Source organism: Myripristis murdjan, chromosome 6, assembly GCF_902150065.1.
Source record: "Myripristis murdjan chromosome 6, fMyrMur1.1, whole genome shotgun sequence".
NCBI classification, from domain to species: Eukaryota; Metazoa; Chordata; class Actinopteri; order Holocentriformes; family Holocentridae; genus Myripristis; species Myripristis murdjan.
The window spans coordinates 34,389,617-34,416,027 of NC_043985.1; the positions used below are offsets into that span (position 1 = coordinate 34,389,617).

General features: G+C 41.3%; 1 protein-coding gene across 1 annotated transcript; it reads right to left on the bottom strand.

Moving 5' to 3' along the window:
• Positions 1-9,829: 9,829 nt before the first annotated feature.
• Positions 9,830-18,084, bottom strand: LOC115361029 (peroxisomal succinyl-coenzyme A thioesterase-like). The gene is made up of 10 exons (XM_030054266.1): positions 17,880-18,084; positions 16,697-16,796; positions 16,220-16,410; positions 15,536-15,681; positions 15,167-15,283; positions 14,664-14,746; positions 14,415-14,508; positions 12,243-12,323; positions 10,844-10,988; positions 9,830-9,980 (listed from the first exon to the last, which is right to left on the bottom strand). The coding sequence occupies exons 1-10, from the start codon at positions 18,082-18,084 to the stop codon at positions 9,871-9,873; spliced, it is 1,272 nt and encodes a 423-aa protein (XP_029910126.1). The 3' UTR covers positions 9,830-9,870.
• Positions 18,085-26,411: the final 8,327 nt, after the last annotated feature.

The window sequence follows — 26,411 nt, forward strand, 5'->3', positions numbered from 1 at the left end:
GAATAAAGTCCCAACACAATCTGACGGGATGTCATCATGTTGTTCTGGGGTTCTGGGCAAGAAAAGCCCGCAAGTGCTGTAATTGGCCATAAAGTTAGCTGGCCTGTTGCTCATTTGTTGCTCACATGCACTCAGCCAATCATAACCCTGACCTTAAACAAATGGTCCAGTCTTATCCAGAACTCTGGTGGGATTCATAATAGTGTGAGGTCTTTGCCTTCCCACTATTGTCTAACATAAATTTGGAACTCTAAAGCCACTAGCAGGTTGTCTTTTACACCAGCAGATGGTGACATAAACGTTTGTGGCTAAAATGATTTAGTACCACAGAGGAGGAGGCTGATTAAACTAGTCCTATTGACCCGGGGCTGCACCGTTACTGTCCCACTATTACACAGCAAACCACAACCTCTCAAAGATATGAGCTGGGCCAGTGAGTACCAGCTCACTTCAAGCACCAGGTGTTATCACACTCCCAAAAACAACACATTCTCCTTCCCAGGGCATTGAATACTGCAGCCTGGTCACGCCCTTTTCACATCTGACACCGACACCAAAACCATCATTCAGCATCAGGATGAGATGCATCAGGCTCTCACTTTTATCACATGTCAGTGTCACGTGGTTAGGGTTAGGCAACAAAACCACTCAGTTAAGGTTGGGTTTAATAAAAAAAACAACAACACTTGTTTAAGGTTAGGGAAAGGTTAGATTTGGCAACAAAACCACCTACTGCCACTATCAGCCAGTCAGATGTCAGCATCAATCAGACAAAGTTGACAATAGCCCACCAGCACAAAATTTGATGGGTAACTGCAACAATTGACCTGGAGGTACTGTAAATTTGGGAGGAATCATTTGACCAGATTTTATGGGTAGCGCTTATATTACACCTCCTGGGTGCAGCTGGACATGTGCAGGCGGTATGCCTAAGTAACATGGGAGATTTGGGGACATATTCACCTCGAAGTGGCACTATAGCAATGTTTGAAATGGCCGCATCACAAAGGCTGTTCCAGTTTTTGCCTGATTGGTTAGGCACTATGTTTAAAACTATTAGCTATTTTTGCAAAACCTTCCACCAAACCAGCAAAACATACATCTCTTTCAAAAGCAAACAATTCTTGCAAAACCTGTCAAATTCCTTTAAGAACTTGTAGTTTTTTTGTTTGTTTTTTTTTTGTCAATACAAGAAACACCCACCATCCCACCAAACACCCACACCCACCATCATTTGAATGAGCACACAAAGCACCAACGACACACTGACAGTATATATGAACAGCATCTGTGTTTTTCTGTATGCAGGCAAAGGAGTTTGCAATAAAGTTTTGTCACACATGATACACACAGGTATCCAAATGTGTCACGTATGGATGTGTATTCCAAACATAACACACTATCAGTGCAAATAAGGAAAAAAAAAAAAGTTAATTTTTTTCCCCCAAAATGTTCTACTGTTACTCAGCACAGGGAAAATCTTGCCTTCTTTGTGAGTCTGGCCATGAGACTTCATCTAACTTCTTCCTCCTCCTCCTCCTCCTCCTCCTCCTCTTCCTCCTCCAGTTCTCTCCCCATCTTCCAGTCTTTAAGGTCAGCAAGCTAGCTAACTAGCGTACCTTTTCTAACATAGAAAACAGTGTTTCTTTGGATCCACTCAGTAATGTTTAACTCAATCAGTGAGATAATTTTGTATCAGAGGACTGTTTATATAGTTCATGTCAGTCACGTCACACTGATGCCTCACTTCCTCTGTTGTTGATTTTGAATTCATAAGTAACATTACTTCATTTCAATTAGAGCTGCTGAAGCTTCCAGAGGAGACATCATCTTCCTCACCTTTTTACATCTGATAATCAACAAGGCAATAAGCAACCCTTCTTGTAAATATGAATAAATATTAGAACTGTGTATTTACAGTGTACTTACTGCTGCACAGAGGAGATGCAAGTCAAAACACAGAGCACACTGTGCTAGAAACAGAAAATATCCACTAAGCTGCTGGACGTCGTGCTTCCTCTCTGCTCGGCAAACAAATGAAGAGCGGCTCTGGCAGGTTCCACTTAAAAAGTTCCTCTCCAGCAAAGGTCCAACCCTCATATATAACTTTCTGTGTGACCGGTACTATAAAATAAATGTAAAAAATAAAAAAATTAATATAAAATGTAATAAAGTACAATTTAAAAATAAGGCAGCCATTCTCAGACACATTTTAAAAGTAAGAAGAAGGAAATAAGCAGACCCTACCAATTGTTTTAAGCTCAATAAACCCAGATGATATTTGAGCAATTTTTCCCATTTGTCTGGGACAATGAAATCTTCCTGGACAAATGGATCAGCACCTAAAAGTCCCTGCAAGACCTTCCATGCTTCACTTGTGCAGTTAAAACGGAGCCCTCAGCCTTTTCCTGTCCAGGTGTATCTTCACGTTTTGACAAATAAAGGCTGCTCTCAGGTAGGGGCCCGGTCTTAATTAACTGCTTTTGTGGTTACCACAGATGTAGTTTTGTTTTTCTTTTTAGTCAGTCAACTGATATGTTCCTGGTAGACTGATGGATAAATCCTCAGGATGAAGAGACAGTCCTGTTCAGATGAGGACTGACGACAGCAGAATTTTATTTTCATGCATATTTTTATGGGAATCTCTTTGTGAAACTTTCATTTGAGAGTAGGCCTGTTTATTTCACTTTTCTTACATTTACAGCGTGTCTGGTGGAAGAGTGGCTGACCTATTTTTGAACTGCAAATTGAAATCCTCAATACTACATCCATGTAGGCCTACCAATCACAAGAAAAGCTGGCCATCAAGATATGATGGGATAGCTCTTTGCTGGGGAGGAAATTTGGTTATGAGCAGAGAGGAAGCAGGACGTCCAGCAGCTGAGTGGGTATTTTCTAACACAGTGTGCTCTGTGTGTACAGTCTTAGCTTCTCTGTCAGCACTAAGTACACTGTAAATACACAGTTCTAATATTTACACTTATTTACAATAAGGTTTGCTTTTTGCAAATTCCTCCTGCTCACCCTTTGACACAACAGTTAGATCTCTTTAGGAAAACAGATGTAAAAAGGGGAGGAAGATGATGTCTGCTCTGGAGGCTTCAGCAGCTCTAACTGAAGTAAAGTGGTGTTGCTTATGAATTCAAAATCAACCTCAGACGAAGTGAAGCGTCACTCGCTCTGCTTAGACTTGACTGTGTTGTGACAATAACTTACTTATTACTCTTATTTCCCTTTCTCACATGCAACTTGAAAAACCCATTCATGCTTCACATACTGCTTTTTATGTCAGAAAATAATTCAGACCATTGACACAAATTCTTAAAATCCTCATTTTGACCTTTATTTACCCAGGGCAGTATGCTGAAGAGAATAGATGCCCCACCCTGCTTCAGCACAACCTCGGTCTGCCCTGCTGGCCACCGAGCAGCTCAGATGAACCAGTGTTACAGCTGACAAAGTGATTTATTTTTTATGTCGTGTTGGTTAACACATCCACAAACCTGTCTGTTTAAGAAATGTTGCTGCAGTGGCAACAGATGCCACGAGGGAAGCTGCCCACAGGTGTATGGTGTTTGTCTCCTTGTCTGCCGAAGTGAAACTAAAACCATCTTTCCCCCTTTTTTGTGCCAGTTCTCAGGTCATTTTTTGCTGATTTGCTCATTACCATTTCTTCCCATGTTTTTGAAAGAAATTAAGTATATTGACTCTGGTTCCAAATGGCTTAATTATTTAGTCTTTTTTTATAATAATTTTTTAATTGGAATTTTTAAATATTGTTTGTAGTTTTGTGTGTAAGTGAAAATAGAATTTGCCGTTTTAGCGCTTAACACAGCTACAAGTGCTTCACACGCAGAAAACAAAAACGCATTCATAGAAAAATAAACGTAGCACAATATACAGTACAGGCCAAAAGTTTGGACACACCTTCTCATTCAATGCGTTTTCTTTATTTTCATGACCATTTACATTGTAGATTCTAACTGAAGGAATCAAAACTATGAATGAACACATGTGGAGTTATGTACTTAACAAAAAAAGGTGAAATAACTGAAAACATGTTTTATATTCTAGTTTCTTCAAAATAGCCACCCTTTGCTCTGATTACTGCTTTGCACACTCTTGGCATTCTCTCCATGAGCTTCAAGAGGTAGTCACCTGAAATGGTTTTCCAACAGTCTTGAAGGAGTTCCCAGAGGTGTTTAGCACTTGTTGGCCCCTTTGCCTTCACTCTGCGGTCCAGCTCACCCCAAACCATCTGGATTGGGTTCAGGTCCGGTGACTGTGGAGGCCAGGTCATCTGCCGCAGCACTCCATCACTCTCCTTCTTGGTCAAATAGCCCTTACACAGCCTGGAGGTGTGTTTGGGCTCATTGTCTTGTTGAAAAATAAATGATGGTCCAACTAATCGCAAACCAGATGGGATGGCATGTCGCTGCAGGATGCTGTGGTAGCCATGCTGGTTCAGTGTGCCTTCAATTTTGAATAAATCCCCAACAGTGTCACCAGCAAAACACCCCCACACCATCACACCTCCTCCTCCATGCTTCACAGTGGGAACCAGGCATGTGGAATCCATCCGTTCACCTTTTCTGCGTCTCACAAAGACACGGCGGTTGGAACCAAAGATCTCAAATTTGGACTCATCAGACCAAAGCACAGATTTCCACTGGTCTAATGTCCATTCCTTGTGTTTCTTGGCCCAAACAAATCTCTTCTGCTTGTTGCCTCTCCTTAGCAGTGGTTTCCTAGCAGCTATTTGACCATGAAGGCCTGACTGGCGCAGTCTCCTCTTAACAGTTGTTCTAGAGATGGGTCTGCTGCTAGAACTCTGTGTGGCATTTATCTGGTCTCTGATCTGAGCTGCTGTTAACTTGCGATTTCTGAAGCTGGTGACTCGGATGAACTTGTCCTCAGAAGCAGACGTGACTCTTGGTCTTCCTTTCCTGGGTCGGTCCTCATGTGTGCCAGTTTCGTTGTAGCGCTTGATGGTTTTTGCGACTCCACTTGGGGACACATTTAAAGTTTTTGCAATTTTCCGGACTGACTGACCTTCATTTCTTAAAGTAATGATGGCCACTCGTTTTTCTTTAGTTAGCTGATTGGTTCTTGCCATAATATGAATTTTAACAGTCGTCCAATAGGGCTGTCGGCTGTGTAGTAACCTGACTTCTGCACAACACAACTGATGGTCCCAACCCCATTGATAAAGCAAGAAATTCCACTAATTAACCCTGATAAGGCACACCTGTGAAGTGAAAACCATTTCAGGTGACTACCTCTTGCACACTCTTGGCATTCTCTTGATGAGCTTCATCTAGAGAATGCCAAGAGTGTGCAAAGCAGTAATCAGAGCAAAGGGTGGCTATTTTGAAGGAACTGGAATATAACACATGTTTTCAGTTATTTCGCCTTTTTTTGTTAAGTACATAACTCCACATGTGTTCATTCATAGTTTTGATTCCTTCAGTGAGAATCTACAATGTAAATAGTCATGAAAATGTAGGTGTCTGTAGGTGGCTAAGCAATCATGGAGGGAAGGAATGTGATTCAGGGGCCAGTTGTTCAAAAAATGTAATCTGGATAAATATGATCCAGGTTGGATCAAATCTTGAAAACGGGTCATTCAAAAGAAAAAGGGATTCTGTAGTTGGATTGGATCACATAATCCAAACTTAGTTTTGATCTGGATAAAACCTTCAGTTTGTGTTGTTCAAAACTTTTAGGTAAGATTGGGATACATATGATGGAAAGCTGGATTATTCTGATCTCAGGTGAAGGGTGGATTTAGCGTGGATTTCAGGGAGCAACATACAATAAAACTAAGTTAAAACTAGGCATAATACAACATTTGTATCATGTAGTGTAGATATACACATTCATTTTTAATTTGCACTTGATTTCTTCAGCCATTATAATTAGTCTACCTATTAAATCTATCCCTACACAGTTGGTACTATTGACAATAGTAATGCAGTTGGGATTACAACTAATGAGGCCTACCAGGCAATAACACAACTCGCTAATGACAAAGCATGTGGCTTTCACCAGCCCTTTTAAACATCTACATGGATGATCTTTCTCACCAACTAGGCGCCTGTAGAACTGGCTGTGTAATTGGAAACACTCTTTTAAACCATCTCATGTATGCTGATGATTTGGTAATTTTTTCCCCCAGCAGTGCTGGATTGCAACAACTACTCAATGTATGTTCTGATTATGGGATCAACCATGATATTTTATATAATGCTAGGAAGAGTATGGTTATGTTATGCAGAACTAAAGAGGATAGAGACCTTACATTTCCATTTTTTTTATTTAACAGGACAAATGCTGAGTGTCTGTACTAAAACAAAATACCTCGGCCATTTCATCACAGACCAAATGACTGATGATGATGAAATTAATAGACAGTGCCGAGTCTTATATGCTCAGGCAAACATGCTGGGAAAGAAATTTCATGTGTTCAGACCAGGTGAAAATTTGTCTCTTCAGAGCATATTGTACCCTGCTTTATACTGCCCCATTATGGTGTAAATTTAAGAAGGTGAGTATTCATAATCTTCAGGTTGCATACAACGATTGTATGAGGATACCATTGAAACAGCCGAGATGGTGTAGTGCAAGGGAGCTGTTCTGTAAGGAGAGAGTCAGCTCATTTCAGGCTTTGCTTAGACATCTGATGTAAAAGTTTATCTGCAGACTGAATGATTCTCAGAATGCCATCATTGCTCAGCTGGTTAGCCCTCGTGTCAGTGAGGTGAGATACCGGCCACCTCTGTGGAAACATTGGTACGACTGTCTTGTTTAGCACTGTTTTTCTTTTTCTTCTTGAATATTTTTATTCTTTTTAAAATCTCTTATGTATATGATTGAGTGACTTGTTGTTTTATGTAATGACTGTTGTATGTTTTTATTATGGATCTTGAGTCTGACAATAAACAATGATGATGATGATGATGATTATCAGTACAGTTAATTGAAAAAAAATAGTAACATAAAATAATTCATACAATTAAATTTAACATTTCTCACCAATAATTAGAGTGACACAGTCAAAAGTAATTTTGTACAACTGTTCTAAATTACTTTCTACTCTTATTGCACAAATGAAGAAATCTGAATGGACTTTTTCTTTCTGATCGGTGTATCATTTGCATAACAATGGTATAATATGTCTTGAAAAAAATGGTAAGATATGTCTTGACCCATAGTGTTTCAGTTCACTATGTTTTCTAGTAGTTCTTCTAGTTTTCTATTGTTACTTTTCATTTCACTGATCTCCTTGTTGTTGTTTTTTTCTATTGTTACTTTTACGTTCACTCTTCCCTTTGTGGTTTGACTGGTTGTAAAGCATATAGCATAAAATTATCACCCAATTCTGTGTTTCACCTTGTTAGTCAACTTCACTCCAACTCATTACCACCAATTTTACACTTATTTTTGTAATGTATGGTCAATAGACCTCATTTACATAAAATTATACCTCATTTTTGAGTAAAAATAAGCAGAAATTCTGAATTATTTTGACTATAGTTAAACTCAGGCATATAAATGGATGTATTATCGCAGACTGGTATATGTGAAAATGAAATGCAATCATTTCAAATGTTTGGACCACCACCCAGCACCACCCTTTGATGGGCAGATCAAATTGACCAGGGAATATCACAGTAGGGGAGAAATTGAAAAAAATATCCATAATTCAATGCAAGTAGTGATCATCAATTTTATTTGAAGTGAGTGTAACAGAGAACCATCTGCCATTTTCAGGCAGTTATATGGAGGAAAAAGTGGAGGGGACATGCCCCCCCCCCCAAATTACGTCCGTGGGCTTAGGAAAATGAGCTGAAAAAGAGGCATTATCAGTGGAGGCGTTATCACCGGCAATCACACCTACAGGTTTGGGTTAGCAGATCCCTACTGCACCGTCTAGTGGCCAGAAGCTGTTAGCATCTACTCCTATCATCAATCTGTCTTAACCAATCAGATGGGAACCTGGAGCCAGACGTACCATGACATAATATAAAGGCAGTACATACATCCACACGAAGCTAGACAGGAACGCCCACAAACGTCGCATCCGGTTTTAGCCTGGGTGGAAAACAAAGCCTTAGCGACCACTTAAAACAACGAGCGGACAATGGTTAAGGGCTGCTGTGTTATGTTTTGCACATCGAATTTTGCTAAAAATCTGAAATAAAAGTTTATACGTTTGCCAAATATAAACACAGAGCCCATTAGAAGGACAAAGTGGTTGCATGCCATCCGCCGAGAGGATAAATCTGGCCGTCTGTGGAACCCTACCACATCACATGTTTGGGTCTGCGGTCTCCACTTTATTACCGGTAAGTTTGTAAACTGCAAAAATGCATTTTCCTTCTTGTACCTGTATGAGTGACAAACAGAACCTTACTGATGCTCTTGATTATTGATAGGTTATTGTTACGTACGCTTATGTAAAGTGCTGTTTAAAACAACTACCTGTAATTCACTCAAATGAGCTCGATAAACATGATTAATTCATTACTGGCTCTTGCTGTTTGATATTAAGGTAAGTTTAATTGAACACAGCTGTAGAAAATGTAAGTGTCTCTTACCAGGCGACTCAATCAGATAGTTGTAGATATCTCCGTACGCGACCGGAGGCCATTGAGTTGGATCATCTGTCCAGTCCTTCATAAGATACGGACAACAATCGATTCCGATTTTGGTCAACTTTGACAGGTAGCGTTCTTTGTCGGCTGGCAATAAAGAATCAATGTAAGCCATTGATATTAATTTGAAAATCTCTATTTTATTAGGAAATTGGATTCAAAAATCGCGCTGAATGCATGAGAATCAATGAGAACAAACCAATGTTTTCCACCCAGGTGACTCCGCCCCCCAGCTATGACGCACTGATGACACTATGCCGTGCGTATGTATGGGTGGATGGGTAAATCAGTGACCTTCTCTCCAGAGACCTGGGATTGAGTCCTGACTGAACAAGAGCCTCTTAGCTAGCCAGTGTTGTGTTAAGTTTGCTAAACTTAGCCATTACCTTTCCCTTGCATTAAATATTACCTTATCCTGAACTTATTAATCACGACTAAGCCTTTTCTAACCTTAACACAACCTTAACCAAGAAACTAACAAAAATTAAGCTAATGAAATTGGCTAAAGCTAACACTGAGTGGTTAAAAGTGACTGATGATAGCAACAGATGCTAACAGCCTTCTGACCTAACAGGAGGTGCAGTAGGGCCCCACTAACCCATACTAAGTGATTATGACTGATAATGTCCATGCAGTCGAATCAGGTGGAAAATAGATGAGGGGAATGAAGAGGATGAGGAGGATGAAGGAGATGAGGATGATGAAGGGCAAGAGGGGCATGAAGAGGACTAAGATGATGACAGAGATGAAGAATATGATGGGGATGAAAATGATGAAAATAGATGAGGGAATGAAAGGGATGAGGGGAATGAAGAGGATGAAAAGGGTGAGGAAGATGAAGAGGATGAAGTGATGAGGGAATGAAGAGGAGGAAAAGGACAAAGAGGATGAGGAGGATGAAGAAGGCGAGGAGGTTGAAGAGGATGAAAATAGATGGGGTGAATGAAGAGGATGATAAAGGGCATGAAGAGGATGAGGAGGATAAAGAAGACAAGAGTGGTGATAATTTTTTCCCCACATAATGGTCCTAATATGCCATCAGAGACGTGCACCATCTTCACTCCAAGTCTGTTAAACTGCAAGTAAAGTGATGATGCTTCTTGTTATTGGCTATAAAAAGGTAAAAGCAGGCGAGAGGCCGCCCTGCTGCAGCGCTGCAGCCTGATGTCGGTGATCTGGCAGCAGAAATGCGTTGGTGGCAGATTGTTGTGGCTCAGTCGGCGCTGCAGTAAAGATTCTCCCTCAGGAAGTCCAGCATCTTCCTCCAGGCGTCTTCCTGAGCGTGGGAGTGCGGCGCCACCTCTCCGCCCCACAGTATCATGACTGAAACCAAAACAACAGCAACACAGTGACATTAATCCGACTCCGCTCCTCATCCTCCAATTCATTTGGGGGGATAAGCACCTTCACTTCAAACTGTCAAATCTGCAACATGGCAGACAGGAAGGAGGACCAGCTGTACCCAATTTCATCCATCTGGTTAGATCCTAATGCATCAATTTCATGGCAGGCTTAGAGCACATGTGCCAAATCACCTGTTGGAGGTTTTGGTTGGAATGAAAACCTGCAGCCTCTCAGTCTCCGTGGCACCAGTTTCACACATGTGCTTTAATACGCTCAATGTGAAAAATAAAGCCAAAGTCTCATGGGAATTATCAGAGCCCGAAGTGATGTGACAACACCATGGAACATTGTGGAAAGGCTGGTCATGGGTCAAGGATGAACCAATTCATTTTTCGCAGCAAAGGAGGGTGTAGCGGTGGCCTGATGAACTCATCCTGAATATCCAACAAGTGGAACTGGCAGATCTGGACAGCTGCATCGTGTTGGCAGAGGTACGCACTCTACTGAGGGCCATCTAGTTTTATCAGAGACCATCGTAATGTCTTAGTGAGCTTTGTGAAACTGGAATCAGATGATGTTTGGCTTTTTCACTTGATAAAAGACAAATGATTAATCTTTTATCAAAATTATAATCAAATAATTCTCTGTCAGTCTAATCAATTAATATACTGATTATTTAAGCAGTAATTTCATCATTATTATCTGTTAATTATTGCAGATGAAAAATAAGATAGTTACCAATTGAGAATGTCACACAACAAATACCAACATTTAAAGCTCAATGCTTCCATTGAAAACACAGCCACACACACACACACACACACACACTATGGTTAACTTACATTTGTTTGGACTGATAGTAGGTGCGTTAAACTTGCTGGCCCGGCAGTGTGGGCTGTACGGCGGCTCGATCAGGTGACCGGTTCTGGGATACGACAGGACGGTCAGCAGGTGGCTGTTCCCAGCTCGCTCCATCATCTCCCTCATCTGGGAACACACAATTACATTACTGAATATATTCTCCTGTTTTCTTTATTTCTTTATTGGAGGGTGGGGGGTTAAACTGCAAGGTTACTATATATATAGTAACCTTGAATTAAAAGGTTACTACATAACAGTGAATTAAAAGGTTACTGTATATATAGTAACCTTTTAATTCACTGTTTAAATGTCTGTTCTGGCATTTATTCCTGATATTCCTTATTAGCGCATATCCAATCAGATAATGTGTGATATGCATGTGTAAACAGAATAATTCAAAGAACTTGTAATTGACGTTTTTTCTTGTCTTTGTGTGTGCAATCAACTTGTGAATTTTTATAGTGATATCTGAAAGTAAATTTTGATCCCTTTTCCCTGTGTGTTAAAAACAGTGTTTTTTGGTAATATGTGGTCATAAATAGGTGATTTTCAAAACTTTCCACCAATGGGATTTCCTGGGACTTTTTTTCCCTCACTCAGGACAAACTGAGGATACAAAATCAGTTGAGTTTGCTTCTCTTGCAATTTGTCCTAGGTTGACCCCAATTTTGGCCTAAAATTACTGGACTATTGAGTGGTCAGTAGACTAGAAAGCGCTGTAGAAATGCAGTCCATGATCACCTCCACACTCAGTAGGGCCCTACTGCTCTTTCTTGTGGATCAGAATCATTATCAGCTATTTCTATCGTCAGTTGCGCTGAACCACTCAAACATTCGTTTCAGCCACTTTCATTAGCTTAGATTTCATTAGCTACTTGGTTAAAGTCAGGAAAAGGTCTAAGAAAAGGGTTTGACATGATGGTTAAGTTTAGTATAAGGTAACAGTTAATGTTGGGAAAAGGTAATGGCTAAGTTTGGAAAACTTAATGTAATGTTTGCGATCTGAAAATGAACACGGCTCTTCCTTCAGTCTGGTCTCCATCCCGGGTCTATGGAGGGAAGACCACTGTGATTTATCCATCCATTCACAGTTGGGTTTTATACTACATCTTGGTACATCTGGCGTCAGGTTCCCATCTGATTGGTTAAGACAGACTAAGGATAAAAATAGATGATAACAGATTTCTGACCCAGTGAAAGGTGCAGCAGAGCCCTACTAACCCATAGCTGTGGGGGTGATAACCACTGATAACATCCATCAATGGTGTGATAACATTTGAATCAGGTGTACTGGCAGTTTGCTGACTCATCATTGCCATCTGTCCTCAGACCATTACATCTCTTACGACCCAGCTTCTTATTCCAAAGCAGGAAACTCACATCGTCTGCAGATTCAGATGCAGGCCAGCTCTGATCGTCCTCGCCCACAACCAGCAGGAGAGGACACTGCAGCCGGCCCACCTGCAACACACATCCACTAGTCAGTCATTTGTGGATAAAGTGTTGTAATTTACCTTTTTAGTAAATCCATGTGGTAGATATGAGTTTATGTCATTGGGAGCTGACCATGATCCACCTCAGCCCCCCCACTGCGCTCTGGTTAACTCCTTGTGCTGATCTTCCACACCCCTGGATTTGTTGAAGCAGGGCCTGTGGTTGCTCCCTTGCTGTCGTATATTCCCTTCATATGGCAGTCTGACCTCTACCACTATTTGAAAGGGAGGAATTTGAGATATCTTCCCTATAGGCTAAGGGATATCATCTCCACATAATGTACAATATGCTCCGCAAACAGTCTCACTGCTGTGTCCAATGATCTCATTGCTTCCACTTTTAGCACCCCCTGGAGGTGTAATTTTTCCTGGTCCAATTCTAATGGTGTCAAAAATGACACTGTGCTTCATGTCTTTGGTATGACACCTAAGGCCATGGTCACGTGATGTCCATGCTGGTTGTAGCTTGAATTCAGATGTGACTGTCACAGGTGCCAATGTCAGCGCAGCCAGAGCCCCCACCCCCTCGGTGCTAGGGATGTTAACATCAGTCCCAGCAATTGTGTCTCTAGGTTTTTTCCATCTGTGCTGGGTCAGTTTGACATGCAACAGTCTCCTGTCTCATTTCTGTTACACGATGTCCCTCTCGGCTTAATCCCCACAAGGTGGGAAGTGGTGACACACCTCATCTTACAGTTAAGGTGGAGTCTTGCAGAGAAAGTCAGCTCAGGGGTTGTGGGACAGCAGATCAATTTCAAAAAACACTATCTATCTATTTGCCACTGAAATACTACTTACAAGCAGGGGCGGACTGGGGGGAAAAAGTGGCCCGGGAGTAATTGACAGACCGGCCCACTTCATGCATGGTGTGGGGAATAATAATAATTTAGCATGTGGGTTACAATACAAATTCACAAAAAGAGTACAGAAATAAAAATTACAGAAACCCTAAATGCCACTGTGTGTCATCTAGCCAATGACAGGCAGAATAATAAGAATCACTTCCCTGTCATGGTTACAACAAAGTGAGGTAATAAAGTAAGGACGCCCTCTTGTCTGGGTAGGAATTGAATTCCTGGTCTCCTGCATGGAGCGGATAGTGCAGGCGGAGACACTATCCGCTCTGCCATCGGGGATTATTGTACTGGTTTGGGCTCATTCTCCATTCATATTGATAAATTATGAAAAACTGCCAATCGTTTTGAAAATTGACACCACCACTTTTTTTTTTCTCCACAAGACGCACATTTTTCATATAGGATAATAATAATAACAATAACAATAACAATAACAATAATAATAATAATGAAGATTTTAAAAAAAAGATCTGGAGCTTTTGAAGAAACATCCGGGGCTTAAGCAACTCTGATTGTTGACAGAGAGTTTATTTATTTATAACGCCGTTATTCCCATCACTGATGACTGACAAGTGACAGTGACAGCTGCAACAGCCTGAGGAAATGGGTGGGACATACCCACATGGACCAAATTTGATTGGCTGTAAGCATAGGCAGTGATACGTGAACACAGGTATAGCCTATCACAACAATAGCTGCCCGACCCAGCCCCCCACCACCAATTCCTAGTGGACAACAACGTTGTTGGCCGTTGCGCTAGACTTTTTTCCTTGTCTTTTTCTTTTGCTTCTTCGTTTCATGTGTTTCGCCCACAGGCCCAGCGGCCCACCAGGGAAATCCCCGATATCCCCGTACGCCAGCGCACCCCTGCTTACAAGATCTATTTCAGGCTGGCCATGTAGCTTCAACAGTGAAGGTCTATGCAGCAGCTGTATCTGTGCGGCCTGTCTGTGTGGGTGGTAGAGCAGTGGGGGCATGTCATTGGGTTTTCCAGGTTCTATGAGGTGCAGGTAGGCCACAACATTTTACGCCTGATAAACACGTTTTCTTCCCTGCAGGAGGATTTAAAAACATTCAGCACAGTTTTCTCTCATTACATGGCAGAAATAAATTTAAGGCTGATGAGACAAAAAAATGCCTGTTAGACTTTCCAGAAGTATCAGGAGGTACGAGACAGAAGTTTTCTAGCTGATTTCACTCACATCCACTTTCTTGCTGGTGTCGGTTGGCATGGGCAGCAAAACATTACGCCCGATCAGTTGGTTCTCTTCGTTGTAGTGTGATTTCTTCAAGTTTCTGGTCAGGGATAACATGAGTTACCAGACTTGGAGGAAAAAATTGTTCAGCTTTCACAAAAAATTGCTAGCTACTACTGCTAACAGAGAAACCAGTTGAACCCAGTTAAACTAGTCACAGCACGTGATAAAGTCATCTACTACAATATGACTTACTCTTCAATTTTATAGAAAAAATCAGCTATAGTTCCTCCCACTGGTTGGACATGAGTCGCACTCAAACACACCAGGCATCTGGGCTGGGAGACCACACACACACACACACACACACACACACACACACATATACACACACACACACACACACACACACACACACACACACACATTCATCAGCTGGGAACAAACCCCATCAGCTTAAGTAGCCAAATAATTGAAGTTTAATTTCATGGATATCAATAAAACAGGAACAAAAGTACTGTTTTCCACCAATAAATGATTACTAAACTAATGAGCTAATGACTTAAGTTACTCATTACTGCAAAAAATAATCAGATTCCTTGTTTACTTTGTAACTCATTACCCCAACAATGGAGCAATAAAACTGGATTGACTGACTGACTAATACAACAATACATCCATATTGCAGAGTCTGGCTGCACCTTGATACAAATCTCATTGAAAAAGCACATGAAGACAGTGTGCAGGCATTTCCTCACCTGGATCACATTGGAGTAAATAGTTCTCAGAGCCATAGAGGAGCCACTGGAAAGTCCCACCAATCCGATCCTGCGCCTGCAGACCTGAGAGTGCTGCTGCAGCACTCTGTAGGCGTCCTGCAGGACAGCCACAGCACCAGACCTCAACAACTGACAGTTTACCAAAACCCAAAACACTCTGCCTCTTACTTACTGACAGAGCTGTTGAAACAACATCTAAGAAGAGTTAAAGAACAGTTTGTTTTTCAGATGGATTTTATGTCACGCCCCCACATGCTCTGTCAACAGGAAACATCAAATTGAAAATCGAAGAGGCTCTCAAAAGGAACCTTGAAGCTCTCATGCTTTCCAGTCTGAACTGATCATTACCTCAAAGTATTCATTCTTCACCTGAACTGGTTTCAGGTAGTTCAGGGTCAGAGAGGCAAAACCATGAGAGGCCAGTAGCGCTGAGCGGTACTCCACCAAACCGCCGCCGCCCCACAGGTCCAACAAGCCGGGGAACGGTCCAGGCCCTGCAGGATCAAATGCAAAAACAGCTGACTTTACATTCAGAGCCACACTGGCCACTAGATCAGATCCAAAAGGTGTTGGTCTACCAATAAAGTATTGCCTGAGGCTTGATCTCAAAAGGTCAGATCCTCCTTTCTGAACCACATTGGAAAAGTTCACTTTGTTGTGTTGATTTTAGGGCTGCAAATACACATATTTTTTTAACATAGCTTAATCTATCAGTATCAATATTTTTTTTAATTCATTATTCATGGGTCATGGGAAATGTGCAGAGCCCAGGGTGATGTCTTCAGATTACTCCCAGCAACTGCTTAACTTCCCCTCAAAGTGTCTGAGCAGCAGTCAACAGTCCTTCCAAAAGATTGCAAGAAATGCTGCCTTGGAGTGTTACAAGACTTACAAGCCAACACGGTCGTTCTTCAGCCTTGCCAGCTCGCGTGAGGAAAAAAAAAATAAAACAGTGCAGAACAGTTCTGTTTAGCTGTTAAATCTAATTTTGACGCTCAGTCTGGCAGCTCAGGAACTCTCCTCTGCTCCTACCTGGAGGCAGGAAGAGGGTCCCGGTGACTCCGCCCTCCGTGATGTTGACTCTTCGGACGCCAGGCGCCATGTACCAACGCTCCACCATCACACTGGCCAGCACCGCCCGATCCATGAAACCCTCCGACTGGTGACCCTGGTACACCGAGAGCCTCACCTGCGTGGGAGTCTGGACATCCCGCTTCGTGAACCTGAAGACGGACGAGATTATTTGCTTAGAGGAGACGTGTTGTGAATGAATGAAAAACTGACCGCTGCTACAAGCTGGTTAAATAAATCACTCAGTACATAAAGTCCGGTCCATTTACCACTGTTAATCAAGCTAGCTAACAACAACTGTAGTGGCAACTTACTGGTTATTACAAAGAAAAAAAAAAGCTTGAGCAGATCTTCAGGTCCCTTAAGGCCCTTTTATGGACAGAGAAGCAAACTTGCGTCTAAATTTAAAGTTGATGCAGTACTGATCGATCAGCCTACCGGAGCCCTGGTCTGCTGCCTGGCACCGGCCTCTGGCTCCACAACAAACCCATCGGTTCCACCCCAACATATGTTCCTCCCAGACTGGGGTCTTTGGTAACTATAAAGCAAAAGGATGAAAACAATAAATTGGGATCCTTAGAGTTAAAGGTTGATTACAGCAGGGCTGCAGTTTTGTTCTGAGAAATGAGGGGGACGGACCAATATCGACAAACTAACATATCTGATGTCTAACAGCAATTGGTTCCACAGTTGTGGTGCCGCAACTGCAAAGGCTCTTTCACCTATTTGTTTTAGTTGTGACCGTGGGACGTACAGGAGACATTTGTTAGATCTAAGAGACCTAAGATAAGATAAGATATTCCTTTATTAGTCCCACGGTGGGGAGCTGAGTGCCATTGCATTGGGTCTATGATATAATATGAGGCCTGACCAGTAAGAACCTTGAATCCAATCAATAAGATCTTAAATTGAATCCTAAATTGGACAGGATGTCAATGAAGAGAGGCTAAGACTGGTGTGATGTGCTCGTGCTTTCTAAGACCAGTCAGCCTGGCAGGTGCATTAAGCCTGGGGAAGAACAAAGAAAACAGAACTGCAGCATTCCAGGTGTGATGTAATGAACACTTGAAGAACTTTTTCCACCCAAAGACAGAAATGGCTTGAATTTGGAGATCATTCTTAACTCATAGGAAGTGTTATCAACAACAAAGCAGATTTTTTTTTTTTTTTTTTTTTTGTCGAAACAGAACACAGAATCAAAGGCAACAACCAGATTTCCAGCATGTAACTTCACATATGGCATGAGGTGGCTTAGCTTACTGGCCAGATGGCCTCTGGACTTAGAGGGACCAAAGATAATGACTTCAGTTTTGTTACTATTTAGCTTAAGGAAATTATTTGCCATCCAGCCATTAATGTCCTTAAGACACTCCAGTGGAGGCTGGAGGGAAGCCCTAGATTTTAGCAAGAGGTATAGCTGTCAATCATCAGCATAAAAGTGATATTCTCCTTTTTCAAGACGTGGAATTTTTTCAAGGAATTTCTACATTGTTTTCCAGAATATTTGTGGAATTTCTGCTTTCCAAGACTTGAGCATTTTTTTCCCAAATTAGTTTTCCAGACAAATTCCAAATTTTTTTGTGTGAACCTCAAACTTTTCAAGGAAAAGGGAAGTCTGTACCGTTCACGTCCCCACCAGCATCCGTGACGTAGTGACCGAACGCCTCCCAGTCGTCTCCGTCCTCTGAGTGCAGGAGGGCGTGCACGGTCAGCCACTGAGCAGGCAGCGCGTTCTGCACTCGAACACTGAACTTTTCATCCACCAGCGCTCTGGATGGCTGGACTGACAGCAGGAGATGCCACAGGTTTCTCATCCGTCCACCCATCCTGAACTGAGTGGAAAATATTACAAAAGGTTCTGTAACTTCTGAATGCATTGTGATATTGCAATCAAATGGGATAGACATGTGCAGGAGTCAAGGGAACCTGCAAATTTGATGCCACTTTACCAGTAGCTAGCACACTGACAAATTATCTTTCACACCAACATATGGTGACGATAACTAATAAGTAATTTGTAGCTAAAAATGATTTCATACCACACAAGAGGATGCTGACTTTAAACTAGTCTTATTGACCCAGGGCTGCACTGTGTCTGTCCCACTATTACATAAGAAACTACAACATCCTCAAGATGTGAAGTGGATACTGGGTCCTTTTGAGCACTGGGTGTCATAAAACTCCAAAAAAAAAAAAAAAAAATCTTGCTCGCTCATGCCCCTTTCTGTCTGATACTGATGCCAAAAGTGCCCTTCAGGGTAGGTAGGTAGGTAGGTAGATACTTTATTCATCCCGCAGGAAATTCACATTTTCTTCAGCAGTATCCACAGATTACAAATTAAGTGAATAAAAAAATAGAAATAAAGAATAAGATCTAAGTATAACAGAATAAGATCTGAGTACAACAGAATAACCTAAGTTAAGTACAACCCAGTGTGCAAAAAGCAATGTGCCACAAAAAAACAGAAAACAGAAAAAACGTGTGCATGGGTGTATAAAATGTGCATAGAGGTAGGTCAATGTGCAAATTTAGAAGAAATATACAGTATACACATGATAAATAGCAAAATATACAGTATACACATGATAAATAGCAGAATCTACACTATACACATGATAAATAGCAGTAAGCAATATAGACACTATGAACCGGGATTATAAAAAGATAGGAATATGCACAATTTCAACAGAAGTATTAACAGTAAAACAGAAGTAATAACAGTTAAACAGCAGTGGAAAATAGCCTAACCTGAAGAACACACGCTCCGACTGAGGTTCAGAGTTAGTGTGAAACTATGAGACCAAGACCGTCAACAGAACCTGACGCCCGGTACTGGGAATTCAGGAACTGTCAGACTAGATCCAGCCTCATGGAATCACCCCTTCCCCTCCAGTCTTTACGTGTTATCTACCAGTATTGCAGTATGTGTATAATGAGTTATTTCCTCCGGGTGGAGTTAAAAAGCCGCATGGCGTGGGGGAGGAATGATTTCCTCAGTCTGTCAGTGGAGCAGGACAGTGACAGCAGCCTGTCACTGAAGCTGCTCCTCTGCCTGGTGGTGGCGCTGTGCAGTGGATGCAGTGGATTGTCCATGATTGACAGGAGCCTGCTCAGCGCCCGTTGCTCTGCCACAGATGTCAGGCTCTCAAGTTGTGTGCCCACAACAGAGCCCGCTTTCCTCACCAGTTTGTCCAGTCGTGAGGCGTCCCTCTTCTTGATGCTGCCTCCCCAGCACACCACCGCATAGAAGAGGGCGCTCGCCACAACAGACTGGTAGAACATCAGCAGCAGTTTTTTGCAGATGTTGAAGGACGCCAGCCTCCTGAGGAAGTACAGTCGGCTCTGTCCTTTCCTGCACAGAGCCTCCGTGTTGGCTGTCCAGTCCAGTCTATCGTCCAGCTGCACTCCCAGGTATTTATAGGTCCGCACCATTTCCACACAGGCACCGTTGATGCTTATGGGCTCTGGGTGAGGCCTGGTCCTCCTGAAGTCCACCACCATTTCCTTTGTCTTGGAGGTGTTCAGGTGGAGGTGGTTGTAACCACACCATGCTACGAAGTCCTGGATGAGTTTCCTGTACTCCTCCTCCTGTCCACCGCTGATACATCCCACGATGGCCGTGTCGTCCGCGAACTTCTGCACGTGGCAGGACTCCGAGCTGTACTGGAAGTCCGACGTGTACAGGGTGAACAGGACTGGAGAGAGCACAGTCCCCTGCGGCGCTCCTGTGCTGCTGATCACAGTGTCTGACCTGCAGTCCCCCAGTCGCACATACTGAGGTCTGCCTGTCAGATAGTCCATGATCCATGCCGTCAGGTGTGAGCCTACTCCCATATCAGTCAGTTTGTGACCAAGCAGCTGGGGCTGGATGGTATTGAAGGCGCTGGAGAAATCCAGAAATGTGATTCTCACAGCACCACTGCCCCTGTCCAGGTGAGAGAGGGATCGGTGTAGCATGTAGACGATGGCGTCCTCCACTCCCACCTTCTCCTGGTACGCAAACTGCAGAGGGTCGAGGGCATGGCTCACCTGCGGTCTCAGATGGTGTAGCAGCAGCCGCTCCATGGTCTTCATCACATGTGAAGACATCAGGATGAGATGCATCAGGCTTTCTCACTTTTATCACGTGTCAGTGTCACGTGGTTAGGCTTAGGCAACAAAACCATTGGTGTTAGGGAAAGGTTAGTTTGCAGCCACAGACCATTTTGTTAAGGTGACGTTCAGGCAACAAAATGGAAACTGGTCACAGTCTTGGTCATACACAAAAGATCTCACTGGCTGGGAGAGGGGCAACATGTAAAGACGTGTTGGCTTGGGGCTCCACACGTGGTTATACTTTTTGTCTTTAATACTATCTCCCCAACTTCAAAATTGGTTTCAAACCTGAAATTTTTACCTTGTTAAAACTAATTTTTGAAAGGCGTCTAAATTTTTGTAGAGCCGTACTCCTACTGGACAATGCCTAAACACATGAAGCTCAAGCCAGGCCAGGAAGCCGCAGAGTTACTGGAGAATGACGCTCTGTACACGTCAAGCATAGCAATCAAGACGCTCATGATGGCCATTAAGGAATCGGAGCTAAGGGTATTAGCAAAGATAGACTCGTCAAACAGAAAAATTGAAGACCTTTCGAGGGAGCTGCACCAGCAGATTGCAAATACCCGCGCCGAACACACCAAAGCAATGAAAGAAGTTGAAAAAGTTAATGCTGTGCATGCTACGCGCATCGCCTAGAACTATTGTGGTTAAGTTCCATTACTTAAAGAGAAAGTGGACATCCTGCAGAAAGCTGCAGCTGCGGCAGCCATCTTCCATAACAACGGATCCACATTTACCCCGACTACACACCCTCGGTGTGGGCTAAGCGGTTATTATATATGTAGCATTTATGTGTGTGTGTGTGTGTGTGTATGTATGTATGTGTATATGTATATATATATATTTATATACACTACTCACAAAAAGTTGGGGATATTCGGCTTTCGGGTGAAATTTCAGGATGAACCTAAAATGCATTATAACCTTTACAGGTGAACTTAATGTGACCTTCTGTAAACTTTTGAATGCACATGTCCAACTGTTCAATGTTTCAGTACTTTTTGCACAAGTTGCTGTTCTCTAACAAGGAGTTTAACGGCAAAATTCACATCAGGTGTTTGATGCTCCAGCTCATCGAGGTGGTATCATTAGGGAATGGCTGCTGGAGACTGGGATACCTCAAATGGAGTGGCCTGCACTTTCTCAGACCTGAATCCCATAGAAAACCTATGGGATCAGCTGAGTCGCCGTGTAGAGGCTCGGAGCTCTGTACTCCAGAACCTCAATGTCCTGAGGGCCGCCCTTCAAGAAGAGTGGGATGCCATGCCTCAGCAGACAATAAGTCGACTTGTGAACAGCATGAGACGTCGCTGTCAAGCTGTAATTGATGCTCAAGGGCACATGACAAGTTATTGACACTGACATTTTTTGTTGTGGTATATCCACCATTGTTGTTGGCTTTTGTTTCAAGAAATTGTTTGAGATGAGGAAATCACCAGTGTATGCTTCTACTTAAATGCCCTACTTTCATGATATAATATCACTGTAGCGTGAACTTTTTATATTTTCCATAAATTTCACCCAAAAGCCAAATATCCCTAACTTTTTGTGAGTACTGTATATATATATTAGACTTAGACTTAGACTTCTTTTATTGTCATTGCACAAAAAAACACAGCAGTGAGATTTTGGCAACGAAATGTCGTTGCTTGGCTTCCGGATTACAGCAGAGATGGAATTGTGGGACCGTTTAGGTATATATAACTATAAATATTATACATAAATATAGTCTATATAACTGGTATGATATGGTCTATATAACTAGTGCTAAAAAACAGGAGCTAAATAGTAATGAGTGCAATTTAGAATAGCTAGATAAAACAGAATGTACAACAACAGACTAAACAGTGTAAACAACTGAATAACCAGTATAAATAATAATGAGTGCAATTGAGAATAACTAGATAAAAACAGAATGTAAACAACGGACTGAGCAGCGTAAACAACTGAATAACCAGTGTAAATATATATATATATATATATATATATATATATATATATATATGCCTTGAACAATTATGACAATGACAATTATGACAATTATGTCAATTAATGACTTTATACTTTATATCTTCTGTTTTTCTGTATTCAGTTGACACCATAGGGACTTGGTTATTTGGTTTTGTATTGCTGTGCGTGACCCGTGCAGAGTTTTTTTGTAGAGTTTGTAGTAGAGGTTAGTCTTAACGAGTTACATGTTAGTGTTAGGCTCATACAGTGAGGGAGCGGTCTCCAGTTGGAGACTTTTTTTTTTTTTTTTTTTTTTTTTATACATATGCAGCAGCCACATTCTTTTTTTTTTTTTTTTTTTTTTTTTGGGCATTTCCCTATATACCATAACCCTAACCCTACCACAATTTTCAAAAATACTAGAAAAACTCTTCAATAACAGACTGGACACCTTCATAATAAAACACAAACTACTATCTGACAGTCAATATGGTTTCAGACCAAACAGGTCAACATCACTAGCAATAATGGAAGCAATTGAAGACATCACAAATGCTATTGAGCAAAAACAATGTGCAGTGGGAATATTTATTGACATTAAGAAAGCCTTTGACACGATCAACCATTACATTTTACTAAGAAAGCTGGAAAGATACGGCATCAGAGGTATTGTGTCAGACTGGGTGAGAAGCTATCTGCAGAAGAGACAGCAATTTGTTAAGCTGGGTGATGTTTGTTCCTCATGTTTGGACATTGTTTGTGGTGTCCCCCAGGGGTCAGTGTTGGGCCCTAAACTATTTATAATGTATATTAATGATATTTGCAGTGTGTCAAAGGTATTGAAGCTGGTGTTGTTCGCTGATGATACAAACATTTTCTTTTCTGGAGAGAATTTAAAGGAAATACTGGAGGAAGTTACTGAAGAAATGAACAAACTGAAAATATGGTTTGACAGAAACAAATTATCCTTGAATTTAAATAAAACAAAAATAATGTTATTTGGGAATTGCAGAATTAACCAACATGTACAGATACAAATAGATGGGGTGTGGATTGAGAGGGTTCATGAAAATAAATTCCTTGGGGTGATAATTGATGAGAAAATCAGCTGGAAAACGCACATCAAACATATACAAAGTAAAATATCAAGAAGCATTTCAGTTTTAAACAAAGCGAAACATGTTTTGGATCATAAGTCATTACGCACCCTGTACTGTTCCATTGTCTTGCCATATTTCATTTACTGTGTAGAGATTTGGGGAAATAATTACACAAGTTCCATCAATTCACTAACTATACTTCAAAAAAGGGCAATACGGGTCATTCATAAAGTCGGTTATCGGGATCATACTCACTCACTCTTCATACAGTCAAAATTATTAAAATTCATAGACATTGTGAAATACCAAACAGCATTAATCATGTATAAAGCTAGTAAGAACCATCTGCCACAAAACATTCAAAAACTGTTTAGGAATCGGGAGGGGGGATATCAGTTAAGAGGAAAACACATCTTTAAGATCAACAAAACCCGTACAAACAAGAAAAGATTTTGCATTTCACTCTGTGGGGTAAGACAATGGAACACTCTGGGTGAGGGGATCAAACAATGTCCAAACATAAAACAGTTTAAAACCAAATATAAAGAGAATGTATTCAAAGGGTATAGGGATGAGGTGGGGGTGTGATAGTCACTAGGTGAGCACAGGACACTGTATTGTTAATTATTCTTTATTTATTATTATTGGATTCTTTTCTTTTATGTTGTGTGTTGTTATTGTTAAGTACTTTTGTCCTTGTCCTTTAATATAAATATAAATATATTAACTGGTGTATATTAATTAGAAATTATGATCGTAGTTATTACTATTGCTAATATTGTATTCTTATTATTATTATTATTATTATTACTATTGTTATTGTATTATTATTATTATTATTATTATTACATAATGGTTATTGATAGTAGTAATATTTAAGAAGCAGGATAAATCCATCAGGTACTTGTAAAGGTACTAGTAGAGGGGGTGGGATTACATAATTCATTTCTGGTCGACAGCCTTTTTATAACATGAGACGTTTATTGAACATTATGTACTCTTCTCACTCTGAAATCCAGCCTGAAATTGTTGTCTCTTTAGATGCGGAAAAGGCTTTCGATTGGATAGAGTGGGAGTATCTGCTGACAGCTTTAGAGAAATTTGGATTTGGACCTGCATTTATTAATTGGATAAAAATTTTATATTTTAAACCAATGGCCTCGGTGTGTACCAATAACAATACTTCTGAATATTTTGCCCTTCATAGAGGAACTCGCCAGGGATGCTGTTTGTCTCCCTATTTGTTTGATATAGCAATAGAGCCTCTTGCGATTGCTATCAGATGCCATCAGAGGATCCAGGGGATAAACAGAGGTGGCACAATACACAAATTAGCATTGTATGCAGACGACTTGCTTCTCTTTATTTCTGATCCAACGTCAAGTCTCCCTCAATTGTTGAACCAACTAAAACAATTTGGGGAGTTCTCAGGCTGCAATTTGAATTTATCTTAAAGTCTGTTATTTCCTATTAAGGAGCTGGCGAAGCAACACACCTATGAACAGTTCCCTTTTAAAGTTGAGAAGGAATGCTTTACATATCTGGGTATTAATGTGACAGGTTCATTCAGAGCACTTTTCAAACACAACTTCAGGTGGTTGCTTGACCAAACAAAGGGAGACTTGGAGCGCTGGTCAAATCTTCCCATATCCCTGGTGGGACGTATAAATTCAATTAAAATGACAATTCTGCCTAGATTCATATTTCAAATGATACCTGTTTACCTACCTAAATCTTTTTTTAAGTAATTGGATTGTCTTATTTCTATTTTCATCTGGAATAAATCCCCCTCGCGTATTAAAAAAGCAAGTTTAGAGAGGCCAAAATCTGAAGGTGGATTAAGGTTACCAAATTTCCTACATTATTATTGGTCAGCAAATATCTCCAAGCTCACTTATTGGATTACAACATTCAGTAAGGGGGTGGGACCCTTGTGGTCACATACGGAACTGCAGTCTAGTCTCCCTGTATCTACCATCTCCTTGCTAACGTCTCTGCTACCGGTCACTTTGAGGATTTACAGTCTTAATCCAGTGGTTGAAAACTCTGTTAAGATATGGACTCAATTTAGGAAGCATTTTAATTTTACGCAAAAGCCACACCCCAATGACATTCAGTCATCTCTTTCTGTCCTCACAATTGGACCTGGCATTCAAGGCATGGCATTGCTGTGGATTGGTGTATTTTGTTGACCTATTTCATGAAAATTCATTCAGGTCATTTAGCTCATTGTGTCAAAACAACAATGTCCCAAAAAATCATAATTTTCGCTACTTTCAAGTACGTAGCTTTGCCTCTAAGTATTTTCCATCATACCCTTCCCCCTATTAGGGTGGCCTGGGCGGATGATATAGGCGAAACAATCTCTGATGAAATGTGGGACTCTGCTCTTTCGCTAATACAGTCCTCTTCTTTCTGTGTGAGGTTAAATTTAATACAGTTTAAAGTATTTCACCGTTTGCATTACTCCAGTGATAAACTGGCAAAGATTTATGATTCTGTTCGCCCAGAATGTCCTAGATGCCATCATACTCCATTCTCACTGGGACATATGTTCTGGTCTTGTCCATCTCTATCGGGCTTCTGGTCTTCAATTTTTGAAGGCCTAGCATCTCTGGGTAATAAAACAATAAATCCTAACCCATTTACCGCCATTTTTGGTGCAGTAAAGCTGGAGGTAGGCCTCTCAGGCTGCCTAAAGAACGCAGTCGCGTTCGCTTCCCTGCTAGCAAGGCGGCTTATCTTGCGTAACTGGAAAGTGAGCAGGCCTCCATCTTTTACTCAGTGGGTTCGGGAGGTATTGTCAATGTTAACGCTGGAAAGAATCAAATTTGCTGTGCATGGGTCTTATCAAAAATTCGATGAAATATGGTCTCCGTTTCTTAGATATGTTGCTGGCCTTCCACTTCCTGTGGACTGTTAACAGTACTAGTCCATCACCTCAAATTTTAAGGTCTTTTTAAGGTCTCTATGGTTAGAATATCTGTGGCTGCATACCTGTTTA